The 23255-nt window shown below is 42.3% G+C and overlaps 1 protein-coding gene across 3 annotated transcripts in view; it reads right to left on the bottom strand.

Moving 5' to 3' along the window:
* Window positions 1–3022: 3022 nt before the first annotated feature.
* Window positions 3023–23255, bottom strand: part of AADAT (aminoadipate aminotransferase) — a 38609-nt gene continuing 18376 nt past the window's right edge. For all 3 annotated transcript variants that reach the window (XM_053402843.1, XM_053402842.1, XM_053402844.1), the window contains 12 exons: window positions 22835–23003; window positions 22249–22381; window positions 20071–20145; window positions 15992–16201; window positions 14281–14346; window positions 12687–12769; window positions 11710–11806; window positions 10610–10671; window positions 8953–9017; window positions 7298–7404; window positions 7063–7164; window positions 3023–6466 (listed from right to left, as the gene is read on the bottom strand). In XM_053402843.1, coding sequence (XP_053258818.1) covers window positions 6425–6466; window positions 7063–7164; window positions 7298–7404; window positions 8953–9017; window positions 10610–10671; window positions 11710–11806; window positions 12687–12769; window positions 14281–14346; window positions 15992–16201; window positions 20071–20145; window positions 22249–22381; window positions 22835–23003 — 1211 coding nt within the window. In that variant the 3' untranslated portion in view covers window positions 3023–6424. The remainder of the gene's footprint in view (window positions 6467–7062; window positions 7165–7297; window positions 7405–8952; window positions 9018–10609; window positions 10672–11709; window positions 11807–12686; window positions 12770–14280; window positions 14347–15991; window positions 16202–20070; window positions 20146–22248; window positions 22382–22834; window positions 23004–23255) is intronic.

The raw sequence follows: 23255 nt of genomic DNA, 5'->3' as shown, positions 1-23255 counted from the left end.
TTGCTACTGCTGTTGTTGCTCCTCCTCCTCCTCCTCCTCCTCCGTAAAGTACCATGTACATTGATGGCATAATAATGATGATGTTTTGAGTTCTGACCCACTTTTCCCAGTGTTCCTATAGTAACCATGGCACAAGATTGGATCAGAGCTTTTCCTTTACATTGTTTTGTGTTTCTAAGTTCTGGAGAATTTGGTTTGCTGAAATACCTTCTTAACAATGGCATAAAAGTCCTTCCAGAAACAACCGTACTCAAAGCAGCCAAAACATAATACTATCTGGTAAGGTGCAATCAAAATACAAACTTTATTTAGCACAAGCCAATGATGTAGGCAACTGAACATGATGACAACCACCACTTGCTTTTGGAGACACTTCCCGTGGAAGCCAAAAACTTTTAATTGCTAATTATAGCAATGTGAATCAATCTTTTGCGATAAACATAGCAGAGCAGTTCACTCCTGACTGTGGGATTATTTAGTTTTCCAACAATAGGAGTACAAAACACATGCTCTCTGTCATTTCTCAGCACCAGTACTGAAAACAATGCAACTAGAGTGTAATATAGTGCCTTTTATTTGAACTCGAATAAAACCTTACAAGCAATGGGAAATTGTACTGCGCTAAAATCTGTCCTCCATTTTCACAAAGGTTGTTCTCCCTTGCAAAAAGGGCTTCCATTTTGCTGCCCTGTTCTTAGGGAATTTTGGTGGGTGTGGGGTTTTGAGCTTACCTTATCATTGTGAGGTAGCTGTGTTAGTTTCTGTTATCACTGTGCAGCTGCGTGGAGTCACAGGACTCTGTTTACATTCCAGAGACATTCCATACTATTGGAAGTCTCACGGGAGAGGAGACGGGATGTGATGTTAGTGGTTTCCTGTTTCCTTTGTTCCTTTGTTCAGTTGCTCCCTGCTCTCACAGGGAGAGGATGTATATTTCTTTGCTCTCTGCGTAGCTAGAAAATAAAGCATAGCAATGTAGCTCATACTATCTCATCCTTCCGCGTGCTGTTTTGATGCTCTGCTGGGACGACGTGCCTGAGGCCTTATCAAAGGATCAGGTCGTCAATTAATCGTTGGGAGGCGATTCCGAAGATGAGCCTTATCAGCTCGGTCGAACGGAGATTCCGACAAGCTGAAGGTGGTGTGTGGCTTAATTTCCATTAAACATTAGTCTACCACTCTGCAGCTTGTCTTGTAACCTGCATTTTCTGATCTGAAAAAGCCCCATGAGAGGAGTTGCCTCCTGATATTTTCCCTTGTGCTTTGACCGAAGCATGGCCTACTTGGAAAGGCTGCAGGATGTAGACTGCTGGTGAGGTGATTTGTACAATGAATGAAAGGCCACAATCTTGACCACCTCAAAGTAAGGTAATCCCAACACCCATGAGAGTCTCACCCAAACTTTTATCTTTCCCTTTGCTATTTCTAACACAATTTCTTTACTCATTGATGGAGAACGGTTAAAAAATGCAGGAGAATTTTTTTGGGACAGCACTTGTAGAAATTACTCTCCTGTAGTGTGCTGGAGCCTTGCACTAATGCTGTCATATCATGTCCCAGCCGACATGTCCCAGCTGTGCTTGGTTGTGTCAAATGTCCAAAGAGTCAATCTGCAAATAAGTAAACAAATAATGCCTGCATGAACACTAAACACAACTTTTCTGTCAACCCTTTCAGTCAAAACCTTTGTTTCTACGTGGTATTTCTTAAGGAAAAGATAAACAGATCGCCCTCAAAGGACACTGCTCAGAGCGTTTTCACAAAGTTGCCTCTGAGCTTCTGTTGCATTATTTATGTTAACATTTGAGCGCTGCTCATGCAGGAAACAAAGCCGAGAAGGGGCATTTGTAGTGCGAATCAGTATTCTGGTCAATGTGGTTTTTTATATTGGCATTACAAACTTGAATGATACAAGAGCCCTTTAAGCCTCGTATGCAAGTCCAGAGGTGAAAAGAACAGGAGCAACGTAAAAACATTCAAAGGCACGACTGCAGAGAACCATGGAAACTGGTCAACCACCTAGGAAATCTAGATGGTGAATATTTACGTTTTCCCTCTCCAATGCATTTTGGGAATGTTGGAAACAGGCTGATCCACAGAAGGACCAGAGTGGGAATGTTGTGGCATAAAGCATTATAGCCCCGGCTGCCTAACTAGGGTCTTAATCCAGAATCAGGTTCTGCCACAATGGCACTGTGTGCAAATCTCACCTCCATTTAAGGCACAGCTATAGGTGTTCAGGCATCTGTCTGAATATGCAGACACCAAAGCGTGTGCTTTGGCAGAGCTTTGCATGCTCTGCACTTCCCCTCAATGTGCTCATGAGCGTGTCCCTTCAGTCCCCCACCTTCTGCAGTTTCTACAGCAATTGTGACAATGATAAAAGCAGGGTCTCTGATCACACAGAGAAGTCTACTTCGTAGAAAACCTCTTCAGGCCTTTCCCAAGCAACACGGGGATGACCAGGGATGGAGGGAACCCCCACAATGCACACAAGGAAATTGGGGGGGGAGCCTGCAGGCACACACGCCCAGCTCCCATCTACACTTTCAGCGTTCTCATGTTGAGACAAACATCTGAATATGCTTTACGGAACTCTACTTTGACATATGTTATAAATCACGGTGAAAATGTTTGACTGCATATGTGGTGTGTCACAAGGCATTTTCTTCAGTGCAGATCACATTTAGAATGTGTGGTTTCACTCTTAGCATTAAAAGTAAAGTTTGCAGATCATGCCAAAGAACACTGGGCGAGATCCAACCCTCTGGCACAAGTGGATATTGCATGCCGGAGGAGAGGCAACAACATCTCAGAGTATCCCCTCATGCTTTATGAGTTGCTGTTCTCCTCCCTGGCCTTTTGAGAGAGCTTTCAGCGGCCACCATTTGAAATGGGAAGCTCTTGAGCCACCATCCACCAGCAGAATCACTTGTGCTGGGTGAATTTCTGATCATATTATCTTCCTATCAAGCTGGCATTTTGCAAGCCAAAAATGTCATACAAATACACACAGACAATGTTTATCATTTCGAAGCTTTATTCTCTTTTTATGGGATACAACTGTTGTAACGATTCAGCCCATGAAAGGGAGATTATAAAATGAGATCAGTTTAAAACAGATCCAGTTCTTTAGTCTTAAGTTCAATATTGCTATATGCAGGGTGCATTTTGATAACATAATAATTTATTTAGTATTATTAAAAATGTCTACACCGCCCTTCATTCAAAGATCACAGGGCAGCTTACTATATAAAAACACAAAATTACATAGCACAATACCCTCAAAGAATTGTTATTAATTAAGGGCTACAAATAATAATAACCAAACCCAAATAATTTGATAAAAACATAGCATGCAATCTATGCTATCATCTGTCAATAAAACTATCCACTACAAGCTCAGGAAAAATAATGAGGAGCAAACTTTGTTGCAAAGGCACATTTTCAGTTCAATACATATAGTTTCTAGTAGAAATATTTGCAGATTCCACCCCAAAACAGTGTCAGAAAGTAAATGTTGCAGGTTATCAGCTTGTGCGATTTTAGCTAAATTTTCTGCTCCATCCTTCTCATTAGTTAAAAGGAATGCCCCCATAATGATTATTTCAAATTGCAGAAAGCTTCTTTTGGAACCTGAGAAGGATTAGAGCCTTCCATAAAGGGAAATTTATAATGTCAGTAAAATACTTTTTACGGTCAGTAATACCAGTGGGGTTGATTTGACGTTTGATAACACAGTTTGGTCTGTGCCAAGACCTATTTTATTCACTTTTAAAATATTTTTTTTAACCACCGCTAGTTGACTATGTCCTCTGTCTGCCCCTGCCTAGAAAATAACATTTATGAATCAGCACAAGCTTCCCAGATGTTGTCAGCCAAGACAATTCTTTCAGTAGACTGAGAAGATTCTGCTCTTAGCAACAAAACTGAGTCTCTCTTTGCTTCCTTTGAAAGAATTCTAATCCAATAATTGAAAATGCAAGAATAAATGGATTCCCAAGTCTATAGGAGAAGAATCCAATGAATATTTTAGGGGCACCCATAATTGCTCTAAGGATTCTTTTCTGAGAATTTTGCAGATCAGTTGAGATCAGAGGGGCCCCAAGGTTGCACTTTAAACCATGATCAGTTAATTATTGTTTTTATATTTCTCACTCACCCTTCACCATAAGGTCTCAGGGCTGGTTATAGCAATGAAAAATACAGTATTAAAATCAGTTAAAACAGTCAGAGATTGTTTGAGGACTTCGATATTAGGAAAGAACTTTAGGAGCCCACTGGTTGCCTGTTCCGCCTTCAGTCTAACAAGCTGAACGTTTACTTTCCAATTGCAGATTTCAGGAAAGCAACCTCCCAGATAACAGATATAATCAATCCACTTAATCATGTGATCATAAATGCTTCATAAAGGCCTCAGATATTCTACCAAGAGAAGGCACTTTTCCCTTTTCAGAGTTAATATTAAACTTTTTATTAAAAACAACAGCCATGAGACAACCTCACAGGCGCTTCTGGAACATCAGAAAATTAACAATGTCAATCTGTGTTGAGTAGTAAGGACCATTTGTTCTTGGCAACTGACAAATCATTTTAGTAGTGTGGCCATCATATATATTATCATCAAAAAACTAGTAACATTGAGAAATACTTTTAGCACGGTGGTTATATATCATGTAAAAAAAACTGAACAGAAAGAGGGGCAAATATGATGGCTATCATTACTGTAATCTGCATCATGTGGTCAGCAGAGGTAGCTTTCATCTTCATTTTTGTAGTTCAATGGATCTCAAACATTTTTTGTCTGGGTCAGAATAAAAAATTGCTCATAACACACTGAAATTTTTATTGATAAGAAATACACTGGAAACAAAAAGTAACAACTTCTAGCACTGCTTGATTTTGAAAAAAATATCTATCCATAATCTGCGAATATAAATAATAAACAAATTATTTAAACAAATTATTTTGATAGTACTGTATACTATACCATACTTAAATGTTTAAATGTTTCTTTGATCGTCCTTGAATCTTCCCGCAACACTTGCCATCCTCTCCTGCCACACCAGTGAGAACCACTGATATAATTTATAGTGTAATCCTTTACATGTTTACTCATAAGAAAGTCCTTGGCCCAACTTACTTTTGCCATTCCCATTTGGATTTCAGGGATTCACTGCCAAGTGGAAAGAGTTCAATCTTCTTGCTTTCCTTAGACAGATATCGGGTCTGCCATTCTGTGTGGAGAGCGCAGCTATTTATTTAGAAATGGGTATTTGATCAGTTGAATGTAAATTCTGGGAGGATGCCATGAAATGGTGGCTGCAGCCACGCTTCTTGGCAGCTCCTGCTACTTCTCTCCTTATTACTCTCAGACTCTTTTGTTTGTCAGTGGATGAGAGATAGAGAAGATGCAGGGCACCTCTACTGAAGTTTGTGGGCTATAATGGTTTAAAGATAATTTCTCATTAAAATCTGGGGAAAACATGTTGATACACAAAAGGGGGCGTTTTATAAACTATTTCAATCTAGCAAAAATTAGCAAGGCTCATTGAGGGCAACACTTCCACCACAGCTTAATTTAGATCTTCCTGAATAACAAGAGCTAGTGTGGTGTAGTGGTTAAAAGCGGTAGACTCGTAATCTGGGGAACCGGGTTCACATCTCCGCTCCTCCACATGCAGCTGCTGGGTGACCTTGGGCTAGTCACACTTCTTTGAAGTCGCTCAGCGCCACTCACCTCACAGAGTGTTTGTTGTGGGGGAGGAAGGGAAAGGAGAATGTTAGCCGCTTTGAGACTCCTTCAGGTAGTGATAAAGCAGGATATCAAATCCAAACTCTTCTAACCAACATTCCAAGATGTCAATATACAGCCTCGAGCAGCCGATGTGATACTTTAGGAGTGCTGCTCCCCTGTCCTCTGTCTGACTGAGTCACTGCAGCACACTGGGATGAAGAGAGGGAGGTTTGTGTGACAGTGGCCAGGTTGGTATGGTGAATTGGCTCCACTGGAAAATTTACACTGCACCAACCTTGCCACTGTATCCCTCCCGCTCTCTGCATGCTGCAGAGACTCCGTTGGATGAAGCTCAGGTGAATACTGCAGCCCCACCTTATGATCTGCTATGGACAACCTGAAAACAGCACCACCACCACGAGGGGAAAGGCGTGCATTTTAAATCATAGCATACTCTGCAGACCACAGGTAGCCAATGGGATGCCCGCCAGATGTTGCACTACAACTCCCATCATCCAAGGAGCTATGGTGACTGGAGCTGATGGGAGTTATAGTCAAACAACATCTGGAGGTCCCCCACAATGGCTCTCCCTGCTGTGGACAGTTGGGAAACCCCAGTGTGTTCGAAAAAGCCGGAGTTTCTACTGTAGATTCTTTAGCTTATCAAGGATTTTTCGTTTGGTAAAATCATAAGGCTTCTTTGATGAGCTCAGCCAACCTCTGAAAACCCTGCAATAATAAATAAGAATGATAACTGGTTAGGATTGGAGCCATTCAAGTGTGGGTTCAGGGTCTGCCACACAAGTCTCAACAAAGCCCTATTTATTCTTTCTCTTCTGCCTATTTTGGCTCATGAGCACATGTGAAGGCAGCATTACATGGGCATTCCAAGGAATGGTAAGATGTGCACTTTCCATACCTCCCCATGTCTATCTCTCATGGTCCAGAGCTAGATATAGGAGGTGTATACAGACCTTCTGTGGCATGAGTTTGATTGGATAGGGACCTTACTGCTTTATTTCTAAATTAGCTGATTTGGCAACATTCCTACACCAAACAGGAAAGCTTTGAGCTCCTTCCTTTGAAGGTCAAACCCTTGGCCACTGTTCCCAAATGTCAGCTCCCAACCCTTCCTCTCTCTGAAGGGCCAAGTCTGCACAGACCTCAGGGGAGTGTGCGGACTTCACAGGGCCCGCTGGGTGATGCAGGGCCCCAGACATGCACCTGTGAGTCTGGCCCTAGTGACAATGATGACAGGAGGCTGAATGATAGCAAATCTGACCAAAGAGTTGACAAGCTGGCAGGCACAGCAAGCCTGCACTCACCTGATCAATCTGGCTTGGAGAAGAAAGCGAGAAGGAAGCTCTGACGTAAGAGCTGGGGTCGGAGCTGTTAATGTTAAACGCTCTTCCAGGAACCAGCAGCACCTAGAGACAAATCTTTCATGTTCAGTTCATAAGCTTATTCTGCCTCTTCCAATATTAGACACTGTTAAAACTATGATTACCTCCCTCTCTCCCAACATCATTTTAGGCCTAGGATAGTATAGATTTTTCATACTTGTTTCTCCAAAGCTTTCTTCATTATCAACTCTTGTGTATCAGGAACTCCCTTGATTTTCATCCATAGAAACATTCCAGCTGCAGGTGAATGCCAGTCTGCTAAGCCTTAAGAGACAGAGAAACAGTCAGGGAAAGGAAAGATGTAAGAACATAACTTTCATGCAATAACGTAACTTTTCTTCTTTAACAAGTTTGGGTTTCTTTTACGTTCTGTGATGATTTACTGTAAGCCTTAGGAGCTGCTCTTAAGCCATCTGCTGTGCACATCTTATGTACTTCTCTGAACAAATGAGGGAAATTATGGACTTCCTCCCTGTGTTACCTTCCTTCTGGCAATACACCTCTATCACATATAGAAAGGGTGATGTCAGATGGCAGTGGTAGTTGCTCGTGAGTAACCAGGCAGGACTCAGACCTGTCTTTTACACGTTTTATTTTGGTGCAAACTATTTACAGTGCAGAGCCACAAGTTCATGTCTGCCTCAATTGCTAGCAGAATCCGGGAGTGGTTGTTTCCTGGATCTCCCCCAACATAAAAGTCTCATTACTCCCAGCCTTTTCCTTCCCTCTTTGCACTTTAGACCTCTGCGCAGGGTGGGCGACGGAAGGGGCATGCTTCCCTCCTGGCCAGCTTGGCCAGGAGCAGTGCTAAGGCTCCCCGCAGCATCCTCAGGTCCTTTCACCTCTTCCCCACTGGAGGTGGGGCTTTCCTCATCACCGGAAGAACTGCTTCGCAAGATTTTCGGAGGCTCCCTGTAACATGACTACCCCTCTGTTTCCTGTCCCTGTTCCGATGGCAGTTCCCTGACAGGTGAGGGACTTTTTTTCCTGCCTGAGGGCCACATTCCCTTCTGGGCAATCTTGTAAGGGCCACATGACACTAAGGATGGGACATGAGGCAAAAGTGGGCAGGGCAATGGATATAAATTTTACCGTTGTACAGTAGGCTAGTACAACATTGTACAGTAGGCTAATACACTCACACACTTTTTCCTATCCCACCTCCAGGGAATGAAAGAGGCATTATCAGAGTTGAAGGACACATTCCAGCCAGGTATAAACACCCGATGAAGGTGCAGAAAGGGCTGCGGAGGAGTGTGGCCTGGAACATATCCAGCCCCCAGGTCTGAGGTTCCCCTACCAATGGCATCAGTGCGGGATTTACGTATAAGCTAAACAAGCTATAGCTTAGGGCCCCACTCTCTTGGGGCCCCCAAAAAATTTAAAGGGAAAAAACCTGGATGCACATTTCCAAAATTTAAGATAAAAAACAAATAAAATAAAACCTACATACAGCAACAGTGTTTTGTGTTGTGTAGGCGCCTATGATGTAAGTAATGGGCCCCACCTGCTGGCCTGCTCCCTAAAATATCACTGGTTTGCTCATTTCTATATCAATTACTTTGATAAAATACATATTTTGTTATGTGCAAATGGCTTTAGATACCTATTAGGTCCATAAATTACCATATAGCATATATTCAACACAAAAACCAGTGATAATTTGTTGTTGACAAAGGACAGCTGGGTGTATAAAGGGCCCCATTACCTTCAGTAGCTTAGGGGCTCATCAAACCTAAATCCGGCCCTGAATGGCACATACAGGAACAAAACAATTGGTTTACAGTTCAAATATTACTCTTGTCTTCAAACCTTTTAGCCACTTATCTGCTGCCACAAGCATCACATCCCGCTGCTTCTTGTAAAAGTCCACCACACTGGAATACAAACATCATTGGGGGAAAAGCCATTTCAACAAGAGAACTTTCGCATCATTAAAACTCTGATGGCAAAAACGAAGAGTATGAGTTTATAAATGAAACAGAAATCTGTTACAAACCAAGGGCTGGAGTGTACACAAAATGGCGACTGCAATGTGGAAGCTGGTTTTAGTCCCTCACCATTCATCTGCGTGCAGTGGCTTATCACACAAAATGAAATTTCTTGTCAGTGCTTTTTAGGGGCAGGCAGGTGGGATATAGTGGTGATTTAGAGAAAAATCCCTAAATCCAGTGGTGAGTGACATGTAGAGAGTCCTCATGGGGCACATATGTTAAAACTACATGGCTGGTCTTTGTGTATGCATATCCTCTTTGGTGCCATAGATTTCAATAGATGTAAATAGCGTATAGGTATGCATCTCCGTTTTGAATGTTTAATGTTCATAGCATTAAGTATGCAAATACTGGCGCCATGTAATACTGTGCTCACACTCCGCCCCCCCCCCCGATAGGTCTCTACATATGCTTCTCACTATAGTATGCTATTAACAAGTGTGTGTGTGTGTGTGTCTGTACTGGGGCAAGGTGAGGCTCTTCCAATGGTACTATTAATTGGCCAGTTTTAAAATAATACAGTGGTACCTCGGGTTAAGTACTTAATTCGTTCTGGAGGTCCGTACTTAACCTGAAACTGTTCTTAACCTGAAGCACCACTTTAGCTAATGGGGCCTGCTGCTGCTGCCGCGCTGCCGGAGCCCGATTTCTGTTCTCATTCTGAAGCAAAGTTCTTAACCTGAAGCACTATTTCTGGCTTATTGGAGTGTGTAACCTGAAGCGTATGTAACGTGAAGTGTATGTAACCCGAGGTACCACTGTACATGTTTTATGTTTCCATGGCACTTTTATGTTATTTAAATATTTTTATCTCCCTCTTCAGCAAAAAAAGGCTCCCATGGCAACCTATGTAAGATTAATAAAAACAGTAACAAAAAAGGCAACCTTGCCCGCAAATAAACTTACAATTTAGAAAGACATGACATAAAAGGAAGGGGGGGAAAGAATGCAGAAGTTGGAGGACACCGTCAGTTCCTGGAGTTACAAAGCTCTTGACCTGGCCAGCTCTAATGGAAATTCATGGATAGATAGAAAGGAAGAGCCAAATGAAGCTGGTCTCGTAACACAGCTACTGGAGTATATGCTCTTCGATGCACAAAATACAAAAAGTAGGAGCAATGAAGTAATTATTTGCCTGCGCTAGACACTGCACACAAATTGCTTTGTGAGGCAAACTGGATGACACTAGCTGTCTTAACATCCCTAGCCTTCTTGGCAGTCGCACGGTTCCTTAAGTTTATAATTAGCCACTCATGGAGTGGCTTATTTCTTGCCCTCGTTCCAAAGGTCATGATGTACAGCCCTGCCTGGTATAAAAAATGCAGCAGTTATGTCTGATACTGTCAGAAGTAGAACCCTGATTCTAATCATGTTTCCTTGAAAGTCTTAAGCATGGAGCCTTGGGCTACTGGAAAATAGCCCAACGTGAAAACAAAATGACAACAACATAGTAATGTAAAATATACATGCATTACCCATCTACGTGGTCCAAGAAACCTTTTTGTCCCCATTGTTGAAGAAGCTGGGCTATCATAAGCTATGGAAGTAAAGCTTAGAGTAAATATCTCATCAGGCAGAGACTAATAAACAAGCTAGAATGCCTAGGTATTGTAAAACCTGCATGCCGTGTTTACTCAGAAGTAAGTCCAGTGAGCCTTACTGTCAGGGAAGTTATGTAAGATTACATCCAAAATTCCCTTTAACCCCTTTAATTTATTATTTAGTTATTTATTGCTTCACATTTATGGCTCACCCTTCTTTCCCAAGTGGAGCTCAGGGAGGCTCACACCAATAAAACTACATAACTCCGAACAACATTATATTGCAGAGATTAAAGCCAGCATGGTGAGCCTATAAGCCTGATACAGCTATTCTTATCTCTCCCCAAGGTTTTTGATCTCTATAAATCCGTATGGCCAGTTCTTAAGGTGTTCCACAACTACAGAATAACCCTGTCAAAGTGATTAGGCCCAGTGTTGCTGTGTAAGTTTTAAGCGGTGTTCATTTGCCCAGAAGCAGAGACTGCATGTACCGCTCCCTTGTGTGTTGCCATTTCCCTTTCCACCCTTCTCAATTATGTTGCTAACTCAAAGGAATAGAAATTGAATCGACAAGGGGCTAGTTGCAAAAAGCTCTAGTTCCCATAACATTCTGTGTTGTTAATTAACACCACAGACTCCAAACGCTTAAAAGGTCTTTTTAAATTAAACTCAACCCTCTTAATTCATAATTACTTTTAATAATAAATTAAAAGTAGTGCTAATACGTGACAATTACACTTATTTATCTACACACACGCATGTGCAAACTTTGTGAAAATTATGCTGAAATTACAAAAAAAGGTGGACAATTTTACATAATGGTTTTCTCATTGGTTGGTATCCAATTTGTGCAATGTGAATGTTCTGTCAGCGTAAGGATTTCTGCTTGCACAATTGCACAATGGAATAGTCCCCCCTCTCTCCCAATGCACCCCACAAATCTACACCCCAGGAGCTGCCCCAACCCTCATGTTGTTACAATGAAGCTTTCCACAGTTGTTGCATATACTTTTAGAAACCTTGTTGGCTCTTACCTGCGTGAAAGTACTGGTATGCATTGTGGAAACCTGAATATGCAGAATAACTCTGTCGATGAGAGGCTTGGGACCAGTTAGAAACCCTATCCTTAGTCTATGTAAAAAAACAACAATTAATTCAAATTGTAAATTTTCATCATTTAAATATGTAATTACAATTCAATGCATTTGTGCTGGAATACCTTCCTTTGCTCCTGACATTTATCGTGACTTTCAATACATAGAAGAGAATTATGAGAGAGGAAGTAGAAAGAAAATGAGACAATACCACAGAAACTGGAGAAGAACCTAGGAGTTCAAGCACCTACAGCTAAGGAACTTTTGACAGCTCAGGTGAATGCTTAGCATTTGCTGTACTTGCACTCTCTAGAAAAGAGCAGAATTTAGTTCTCAGTAACTGACAAGAGGGAGGACAGAGTGGCAGATGGGGGGGGAAGTAAGTGAAATAAAATTAATGGGGAAGGCGAGAAGCCGTCTTTCTTTTATGGTTATAAAGGTAAAGGTAAAAGGACCCCTGACCATTAGGTCCAGTCGTGGCCGACTCTGGGGTTGCGGCGCTCATCTCGCTTTATTGGCCGAGGGAGCCGGCGTACAGCTTCCGGGTTATGTGGCCAGCATGACTAAGCCACTTCTGGCGAACCAGAGCAGCGCACGGAAACGCTGTTTACCTTCCTGCTGGAGCGGTACCTATTTATCTACTTACACATTGATGTGCTTTCGAACTGCTAGGTTGGCAGGAGCAGGGACCGAGCAAGGGGAGCTCACCCCATAGCGGGGATTTGAACCGCCAACCTTCTGATCAGCAAGTCCTAGGCTCTGTGGTTTAACCCACAGTGCCACCCGTGTCCCCTGTGGTTATACCAATAGTTTAAGGTTCTTTCTGCAGTGTGTGGCTGGAAAACCCAAGCTCAGAACCCACATCATTGCATTTCCATTTTGGGGCATATGGTCAAGAAAGGAAAAACCGATATTACCCAGATGAGAGGATCTTAGAGAAAGAGTCCGTCCTGATAACTCGACCATCAATATCCATGGAAAGAAATGTTGGTGCCCAAGGCTTGTGGAAAGAACACAAAGGTTAGTTAGTAAAAGTTAACACAAGAATTCCAGTGCTTTATAAGCAGAAGTATAAGAGGGGTGTATAATACATTGTGGAAGGTTAGTTCTACTAAAAGTAGGCCCAGTGAAATGAATAGATCATTACTAGCTTAAGTTTATTCATTTCAATGACTCTACTCCAAGAAGAACTTAGTTGGTTCCAACTCTTAAAACGTACATAGTTTTTAACCTATTTATGCAGCAACACAGACATGCCCCTGATGTCAGAGTCCCACATTCTTTCACATGCCTTCATTGCCAGAAAGCATCTTGTTTGTCTGCATGAGAAATGGCAACGTTTGAGATGACAGCACTTCCCAGCTGCTACTATGGCCATTTTGATTTTCACCACTTGCCAGAGCCATTGAATTCAGTATATGGTTGGAGATTTCTTCTTTCCAGTTGTCAGGAGCCAAAAATAAGGGTTGTGCCAATGGTGAGAAAATCCCAAATGACTGGGCACTGACTGCAAATACCACCAAGCCATGGGCTTTTTGTTGCTAGAAACCACTTTGGAACATGAGGATGGACAGGTTTTACCCATGCAGGAGAGCTAGTTGGAAGACTGAAGCCCTTTCTGTCAGCTGGGTGGAGGATAAAGGCAACAGAGGGATGAGGTAAAAAAAATATTTTTTAAAAGATGTGTGTACGTGCGCGCATGCCTGTCTGTCTGTCTGTCTGTCTGTATATCTATCTGTCATCTATCTATCTATCTATCTAATGTATCTATCATCATCTATCTATCATCTATCTATCGTCATCTATCTATCATCTATCTATCATCTATCTATCTAATAGGATAGATAGGTAAGGAAAAGGCAAAAGACACAAATGACACAAATGAAAAGGCAAAAGACACAAATGATGAAGAGAGAAAGGAAGGGGACTAGAGGCAAAAAAGTGAGGATAAGGAGAAGAGGAAGAGGAACTGAGGAAGAAGAGGTAGAGAGAGATCCCAAACAGGATGTGCTCTAAGCTTAGACAGGAAATGGTCTGAGCCTCAACAGGAAGGAAGGAGCAAAGTATTCTGTCACGAGTTCTGAGTGTTTCTGTCTGTGAGCTGCAGGAATAGCTGTACTGCCCACTTCAAGACCTCTGTCATCCACAGGTGAAAATATGTGTATTTTGTATACAAAATAAAAAAGCTCAATAATGTGAATTTGTGCATTTCAAAAAATGTATATTGATGTGTAAACAGAATGGAACAGGCTCATGAATAAATGTACATTAAGCTGATATGAACCAGACATGGACTGATCTGTCCATCCCTACTGCCAAAAATGAGGCACATGACATCCTTTTATTTTTGCACTTTTGCAAATGCCATGATGAGAACATAACTTTCCGCTTAGTGGGGAAAGAATAGGGAAATATCATTTCGAAATACAATCAGTAATGTGGTATCAGCAGGATGCAAGTTAGAAGAGAGAGCAAAATCTATGCTAGCGCACAGCAGAATTGAAAACTCACCTTCTCAAACTGAAGGAAGTAATATGGGTCATCTTCTATTATAAGGAAATCATATTGTCTTGCAAGCTGAAAGGGGCGAGAAACAACAACCCACTGACACATTCGTGCAATAAAATGTTTAATCAAATCAGAAACATTCTGTTCCCCAAATGGTTCCCCTTTAAGCCATTACACCATCACACAAAGTAGTCTTCAGGTGTGTCAGGTGAATCCAAACTTAGTTTCAAATGGAATTATGAATAAGCAGTGGAGATTTTTGCCCTGATCCTAAGATCTGTGTGCATTCTCACACGCACCCGCATCTCTTGAAAATGCTGGGATTCTAATTAATTCCAATGGAGAGAGGGCATGCAAAAGCATATGGATGCAGGTTAGCACTTTCCATGGAAGCTAATTAAGAAAATTGGTCTGGGTAGCAGCAATCCATATACGCTTTCAGGCTCGAGTGGCTGGAAGTCAGGAGGATCAGAGTGCAGTATGCCAGACTCTAAATGAGTGTGTTTAATGCTTTAATCACAGATTTAAAAGTATATCTGCTAATTGGGCAAGTCATTAGCCACATGCAACAGATGTCTTCTAAAAATTGTATTTGCTTGAGTAGATAAACATGGAACTTAGAAGAGGGAAAGAAAACCCTTTTTACATCCCAACCGCATTGGCACCACAGTACATGCATTTCATATATTTCTGTCCCATCTTTGAGGATGATCCATCACAAGGCAATTTACAACAAACATGTTAAAACCAAAAACAACAGTAAACACACACACACACACACACAACGGATTAAAAGCATATATGGGGGAGGGGTCAGCAATAAGATCAATACAACTATCGGAAAAATAAAGGCAACAAGAGAGGGAACCAAGCACAGCTATTGGGAGATGGAAATCCACAAGTGTGGCGCCACTGCTGAAAGGGCCCTGCCCCTTTTACCTCCCAGGGTGGTTAACATGGCAGGCCAGAGAACAACGGTTCTCAGTTTGATCTTCAGGTCCAGGCAAGTTCTTATGGATATGATGGCGGTGGCGGGGCTTCAAATGACCTAGTCCCAAACCGTTCTAGGCTTCAAACAAATTACGTACCTTGTTGAACTCTCCTAGAATTAAGAAACTGATGTGTTTACAATCACGACCAAACAACACATCTACTGGCAGCACTGCCACTTTTATTACTCTCAGAAATCACATTAAGTCTCGGAGGGTTCATTCAGGGTCTGATTTTCACACAGATGGATCTTAACAGCAGCAGTGGTGGTCAGCAGTGCTTACCTGACATCACATCACGGCTGCTGCTGTGGCTGAGAGGAAGCGGGTAAGACAGCAGGAAGATTGGCTTGGTGCAAATGCCCTGGTGGAACCAATTGGTGAAACCAATTCATATGGCATTCCTACCAGTGCATATTCACTGCACTGATCTCTCTGCTGCCCCCCAATGCCAGGGATGGGAGATCAGTTAAGTGTCCCTCTCCATCCCACCAACCACTACAGATGAGCAGATTTCTGTATCTCTGTGAAGAGGATGTACCAAGATGCACTGACTTCTCCCAAGAGTCCCTGTAATATAGAGGTCTGTTCTCCACTATGTTCTTTATTAGTATTTTGCTAGTACCTGAGACATAATATCCAGCAGGTTTGTGTGATGTGTAACCACCTCCCCCACTTTTTATTTGCCAGAGCAGTGACATTAAATGCGCATTTAATGAATATACCTGATAGATATCTTTTTTGCGGTCTGTCGTCAGTGAGGCTCCAGTAGGATTGCCACCGTTAGGAATTGTGTAGAGAAATTTGGGGAGGCTGCTGTTAGGTTTTTTGGCATCTTCTGGACTCCACCTGGAAAGAACTTCTTTCAGGGCTTTTGGAATAATGCCATGTTGGTCACTGGGAACATTGACAATGTTGCAGCCCAACGGCCTCAGCTGGTTTATAATAGAAGACAACAAGAATGAAGAGCGTTTACTTAGGCAAGACATTTTGCATCACATGCTACAGCATTTTAATGGTACCTATTTACCTATAAATTGAGGATTGGGAACATGTGGCCCTCCATATGCTGTCGGACTCCAACACCCATCAGCCCCAGCCACCATGGTCAATGACCAGCAATTTCTCAAGGGCCACAGGTTCCCCATCCCTGCTGCCAATCAAAAAAATGATCTTTATACTGCCTAATTCCCATATCCCACTAGCTGTCATGTAAGGGAAGCCTATCTTTAAGAAAGCAGATTAATTAAGAATCACTGAAAGCTCATTCTTGAACAGCTGATCACCTTTTGGGTTTACATTTTCCCTCCATCTTTTCACAGCTTGATCACACATGGTATCACACTCTGTTTGCTGCATGTACACTTGGTGTTGGGGAGGGGAACACCATAAAGCAGGCATAGGCAAACTCCGGCCCTCCAAATGTTTGGGACTACAATTCCCATCATAGCTAGCTAACAGGACCAGTAGCCAAGGATGATGGGAACTGTAGTCCCAAACATCTGGAGAGCCGGAGTTTGCCTATGCCTGCCATAAAGTATACCGTATAGTGAAACCGAGGGTTTAAATCACATGGAACAGACCATAAAATATAGGATGGTATCCTGTGAAGTAGTTTCACTAGAGCAAGGAGTTTAAATCTGCTCTGGGGGTTCCTTCAGCCTTCTGGCGCAGATTTGTGGAGGGCACAGAAAGTGAGCAGGGAGAGGAGGAAAAAGGGAAGTTTGCTTGCAGAAGCAGAAATCCTTTGTAGCACTTTGTGGTTTTTGTGGAGCTTGAAAACTTGTTGACCCGTTCATGAGCAGAAGTTGGTCCAAACCTTAATCTTTAGGTTACCTTTTGTAATCATTTGTCCATTAAAAGAAACATCAGTGTATATGGCAATATACTTCCTAAGCAAAAAAGACACAGAGCATTTCGCACCCCCACATCTATTTCCCGTCTAAAATATTACTGTGGAGTGGTGGGAACGGGAAAAGCAGGGGCAACAAGAGACCTTTGTGAGCAAATGCAGCTAACTGAGATTTTGTTGCATACTGCGTGTAAACAATGAAGTAAGGGAATCACAGAAATTGTGTTTTGAGGAAGCAATTGGAGAGACCTAGAGATGGTGCTACATATGTATTCTAAGAGGGCATCCCTGGAATAAGGTGTTGTGAGGGAGAATAGACAGAGATCGTCAAGAAACAGGAGATCTACTTAGAACAGTTGAGGGTGCTATGAGGTGAAAAGTCTGTCTTGCTGTGTTCAGTGGGGCTTACTCCTAATAGATGTGCACAGAACCGCAGCCAAATGTGTTCATGTATCACAGGGAAGTGAATCTGCATGCTTACTGGCCTTTCTGAGCATTTTAGCATATCCTGCTATACAACTGATTTGCGGTCTGGTCGTACTCAGTTTCGAAATGAACCTTGTACCACCAATTTTTTCTATGCCCAAGAATGCAAGCTTTTATAACTAAAAATAACAAGCTCGCCACCACAGTAGTAACGAGAACATCTATGAAACAAATGAGACAGGGGTGAGACATGGAAACAACATAAGGGTTGATTTACAGGCCAGAAAACCATATAAAAATCTCTATATAAACAAATAAAGCACACCAAGCTGTCCATGTGGAGAGGTTCACCTTTCAGGTTTTGAGAGTTTTATCGCATCCCTTCCAAAAATGGCAACGACATGGAGACGCAACTGTCACACGTAACCTGGCTTGCATGGTTGCGCCACGCTTTAAATGTTATAGATTGGCACAGGGAACCTCAGGTCTTCTAGGCATCTCTATCTGGCCCTCAGAACATTCCCTAGGCCACAGTTTGGGCCTGTCTGGAACGTGACCTTGAATTTTAATGCTTCTTGCTTGTCTGGATGGAGGTTAGACAGTGGTGTGTGGCAACTGTGTGTACAAACCTGTGTCCACACTACAAAGGTGAAATTTGCACATGTTACTTCATTCACTTTTGCCTCTGGCCCTGCTCACCTCTGGCACCCATTATAGATGCATTCTTAACACTTTTTAAATGTACAACTTAAGAATGCGATACACAAACGTAAGAGACAGCTGAGACCCAGAACTGGACGCAGTTTCCTCTTACGTGTAAAGTTTGGGAGCAAAGCTGGGTTTTCTATCACATAATGTGAAAAGCAGTTCATAGTCTTATCTCTCATTCCCGATCGGGTGAAACTGCTGGAACCATAAATAACTTGCCTCAACAAAAGAAAGGATAATTGCTCCAAAACGCAAGGTATTCAGAAACAGGTCTGAAATTTCAATAATGCTAATAGAGCAACCAGAGGAAAATACAAAGGTGTGGGCAGTTATAGCTGAGGTTTAAAATAAAGAGTCTGCAATTTCTCTTTCTGCACTAACTAGCCCTTCATTTATTAGGCCATAAATGAAATGCAGCTGCATTTAAGTTTTATACTGGGCCCCCCCTGGAATGGATAATGAAAAAATATTGCCAACAACACACTAAGTCAAACCATAAATCATCCAGACACCACAATGATTTGCAGAATCAGGGAAGGCTGAACTGTTGTATGTAATATTGACAGGAACAAGATTTATCCCAGCGTTTCTCTGCATCTACGGCTATTATACATTACTGTATTTCATCTAAACGCACGAGGCACATGTTTAAAACTACAGAGCCGCAAAGCCAGTTTTTGCACATGAAAGCTCGCCATTTAGTTATCACCACACAGTTCCCTCCCATGAACAGGAATGTGTGGAGAAACCAGATGTGATGCTAACAGCACAGGCCTCCGCACATCTACTCAGAAATAAGTTCTACTGAGTTCAGCGGGAAAGGTCTGTGTCCCAGTGGACACAGGCGGGAGGTCTGTGGTGAAATCCTCAGCATCTCTGACCAGGGCTGGGAAATTGCTCTGCCTGAAATCCCGCAGAACTGCTGCCATTCAGAGTAGACTGGATGGGCCAATGGCCTGACTCAGCATAACACAGCTTCTTATATTCCTATAGACAAGTGTATACAGGATACCAGACCAAATGTGTCTCCAGTAATCATGTCAGGGTTTTTAAAAATAGCAATAGTAGCCAAAGGGGGTGGATTTCATTAGGACTGCAGTGGGTGGCAAGGGGAGGTTTAAACTGTGAATGTGACGAAATTCTGCCGCCACCATCCTGTGGTTGCAATTATACCTGAAAGAAAATCTCCCATTGGGATGAATGGGTGACTCCCTCCAGAGGCCAGTAACAGCTGCTGGAAGGATTTTCAAAAGAAGTACAGCAGCAATGATGGGGTTAAACCTCCTGATCCTATGTGCTGTTGTCTCAATGAAAATTACCCGGAGTGGTTTAATAATAATCAACTCCTCTTTCCACTGTTGGGAATGTAGTTCTGTGAGGGGAAAGGGACAACTCTCAGCACCCTTAACAAAACTACAGTTCCATGCATTTTTGGGGGGAAGCTGTGGCTTTTACAACGTGGTTTTGTTGTGCTTTAAAAGGTTAGTACAGATGTGGCTAGAGTTCAGGAAAGGATTAAAAAAACCTCTCTAGCCCACTGTTAAGCAGCAGTCAGAGTCAAACCAAGGACTCAAGCTTTACAGCTGCTAATATAATGTCTTAATGTGTTTTAAGTGCATTATGCAAATGTGACCCTAGATGGTGCTAGTGAGCTAATGCAAAATTCAATATATTTTAAAAAACTTTTTTTAAAAAAGCATTTTCACAGCGTTTTAAAAAATATATGTGTAGATTCCACCCCACTTGTTTTTAGGTGAAGATCTGAACTATACCAGCACTTGCCACTGTCATAGGTTTCCAGAATGATGGAATACTCACAGCTGCCAGTGTCCCGGGATAGGTGGGCGCATCTAAAAGGACTGTGTCTCCAGGATTAATCAGCATTTCAAATACCTACAGGTTTAAAATATAGAACATATATTATTGAAAGACTTTCTGTGTACCATTAATATTTCTCTCTACTTCTACAGTAAGTGCCTTATGGTAGTAATGAGTTAGCTATTTTGTAGACCAAAGTTGATTCTAAGATAGAAAAAAAGTATTATGGGAAGTAGAGAACTGCTCATTGGGTGAATTATGGCTAAACTTGTGGGGGGTGCCCCCTCAAAAATATACATTCACCCTTTCAATAATGTCCAGGCCAGGAAAAAAACAACAACCTTGCATAACACATTACAAATGAATGCTAATTAAATGGATAGCAAAGTTAGGGCACATAAAATCCTACTCAACTGTACTATCACAGTCCAATTTTGTGCTCCTAAGAATATAAGTGGTAACAAAATGGACCGAAAAACCAGAAAGCAGCCCCTTATTTATATTGCACAAAATGCTCATTTTGTACTTTGCCTGTTTCACGGGTCGTTGGCCAAAACAGTACATATTCAGTACAGTGGTACCTCGGGTTACATACGCTTCAGGTTACAGACTCTGCTAACCCAGAAATAGTGCTTCAAGTTAAGAAGTTTGCTTCAGGATGAGAAGAGAAATCGTGCTCCAGCGGCACGGCAGCAGCAGGAGGCCGCATTAGCTAAAGTGGTGCTTCAGGTTAAGAACGGACCTCCGGAATGAATTAAGTACTTAACCTGAGGTACCACTGTAATTACATGCAACCTATTAATAAAGAACAATTACTTTGTCAGTTTCAAAACTGCATAGATTATGATGTGAAATGCAGCAATTCTACTCTAAAAGCAGCAATGTGGAATGGTAACAGCCTCCTGAGAACAGGGCTTGTGTACTTTTATCTAACTACAGATGTGCCTAGGACATTCTTGGTGCTTTTACATATAAGAAATGATGCTGGTGATGTTCTTAACTTGGGTAGCTGCAGACACCATCACTGTTCTCCTCCTCCTCTGCCTGGGTGTTTGTAAGCCTGGATGGAGTCAAGAGGAGGACAGACAAAGGTGTGGGCAGTTATAGCTGAGGTTTTGCTATAAGACATTTTGCTGCCTGAAAGAAAGGGTGAGAAATTGCCTCCTCCCAGTTCCATTCGAGGTTCAAAAGCTCAGCAGACCACTGAAATTTATTTCAACATCCTCCAGTGCACCCCAAGGCAGTGGCTTAGTTAAGTGGCTGCAGGACAAGTTACACAGCACATGCACACAACACAGGGCTTGCTGCCCTTCTACATTTTCCGCCTGAAGCGCCACCCTCATGCTGCCTCATGGTAGGGCCAGCCCTGAGAACAGAGCAGCTTGGATCAAACAGGCAGGCTAATACTGAGCTGAAGAGAAACTATTGCCAGCAAAAGATGTGGCAGTTTGGCTGCTTTTGGTTCTTCTTCCCTTGCCTTTAGGATTTCTGAAAATGGAGGCTTGCCTAAGTTCAAGATGGCTTACCCCTCCCCCCCAAAAAAAACCCCAATGAGAAAAATAATAAAATCTCTATTAAAATGTTAACAAATCACAAGGACCAAATTAGAGGAGATGAAGGAGACCCATGATCTGGAGGGAGGGAGCAGGCAAAAACTGGAACACGGTCATGGTGCTGGAGAAGGGAACTTAAACTTCCCTCGGTGCTATTTTCCAGAAGCAAGTCACACACACCAAAGCTCCTATTTGTCCTGCTTGTGAAAAAAGGCAGGTTGCCACCGTGTTCTTGTCAGATGTATCTAATCTTCTTCAGCTAGAGCTCTGAAAAAGTGGCATGGCAGACTTCCCACAGTGCGATCCTAAGCCTGCCTACTCAGAATGAAGTCCTGTTGAATTCACCCGGGCTTGCCCCCAGTAAGTTGAGTTAGGACTGCAACCTCAGTTGGCAAAGGAATCCTTAGAAGATGGTAAAGCTGAGTTAACCGCTTAGGAGGTAAGAACTATGCTGACACCATATTAAAAGTACATCTGTATGGATCCTAAGATATTAGGTCAATATTAGTGTATTTTATCTACCAGCCAGTAGTTGAATCTTTGCAATGCAAGGTAACAACGCACCGCATTGAGGAAAACAGGGGATAATTATCATAACCTTCAACATATATTGCTTTTGTCTTACTTTACTCAAACCTTCTTGACTGCCGGTGGTGACACACAACTCCATTTTCCCCTTTTCAGGCTGATACTCAACAGTTGGAGGGTTGTGAAGATTCTTCTGCAAATCCTTCAGCCAGGATAATAGCTCTGGAATGCTAAGCAAACATTTCTCTTTCAAATCGTTGCATCAATAAGCTCCTCATAATAATGCATTACATGTCCCCTTTCAAGATTCTCATCCTTTATTGATCTAACTTTAGATCTTGGTTGAAAATATTTTTGCCTCAAGCAATTGGGAGAGGGAGAACAAGAATGGATGCAGCTGCCTGGCCAGGAATGTTAGCCACCACTGTCTTACAGCCTGATCTTATGGTGCTGTTTCAGATACAAGGGGCACCCTATCCAAGGCCATAGAGTTGCCACTTCCCTGTTCCCTTGCTACTCGTATAAATTTTCACCAGCAACAGGGAAGAGGGTTCCTGTGGTGGTACTCTGTGCACTTGCACAAAGGAGAATGGGAGACTGTGCCTCTCTGGCCAGCATTCATTTGCAACCCTCCTCTTGCTATTTCAAAAACACTACTTGGATCCACGAAATCTGTAAAATACCCCGCAGAGGCTGAATACTGGAGAGCTCTCTTCATCAAGTCTTCCCCAATTTCAACCGTTGTTCCATCTCCAATGGTAATGCTTGCAGTTTTGAAGGGGAAAGTATTGGGGTTTGGTGCCCCTCCAGCCAGAGAAATCAGTGATGGAGGAGACCTCTGCATCAATTCAGCTAAAGTAAAAGAAAAGAAAAAGAGAAGAATGAAACTTAAGATCCTGTATCAGCAGATACTTCCTTTTAACCCCCTCCTTCATTTAACCCCCTCCTCATTTTATTTATTTAGAATTCCTACATACTCTATCCCAAGCTGTCTGGGCAGGTAACAAAAGTAAAATGCAGAAAAATGGAAAAACTGTATAGCCAAGAAGCTCATGAAAATCTAAAAGAAACCTCTACAAACATTAGTAGAAAGCCGGGGCCTTC

The sequence above is a fragment of the Podarcis raffonei genome, chromosome 9 (assembly GCF_027172205.1).
Source record: "Podarcis raffonei isolate rPodRaf1 chromosome 9, rPodRaf1.pri, whole genome shotgun sequence".
In the NCBI taxonomy this organism is placed as follows: Eukaryota; Metazoa; Chordata; class Lepidosauria; order Squamata; family Lacertidae; genus Podarcis; species Podarcis raffonei.
The sequence above is the reverse complement of the archived record's forward strand: the minus strand, read 5'-3'. Positions and strand labels throughout refer to the sequence as shown.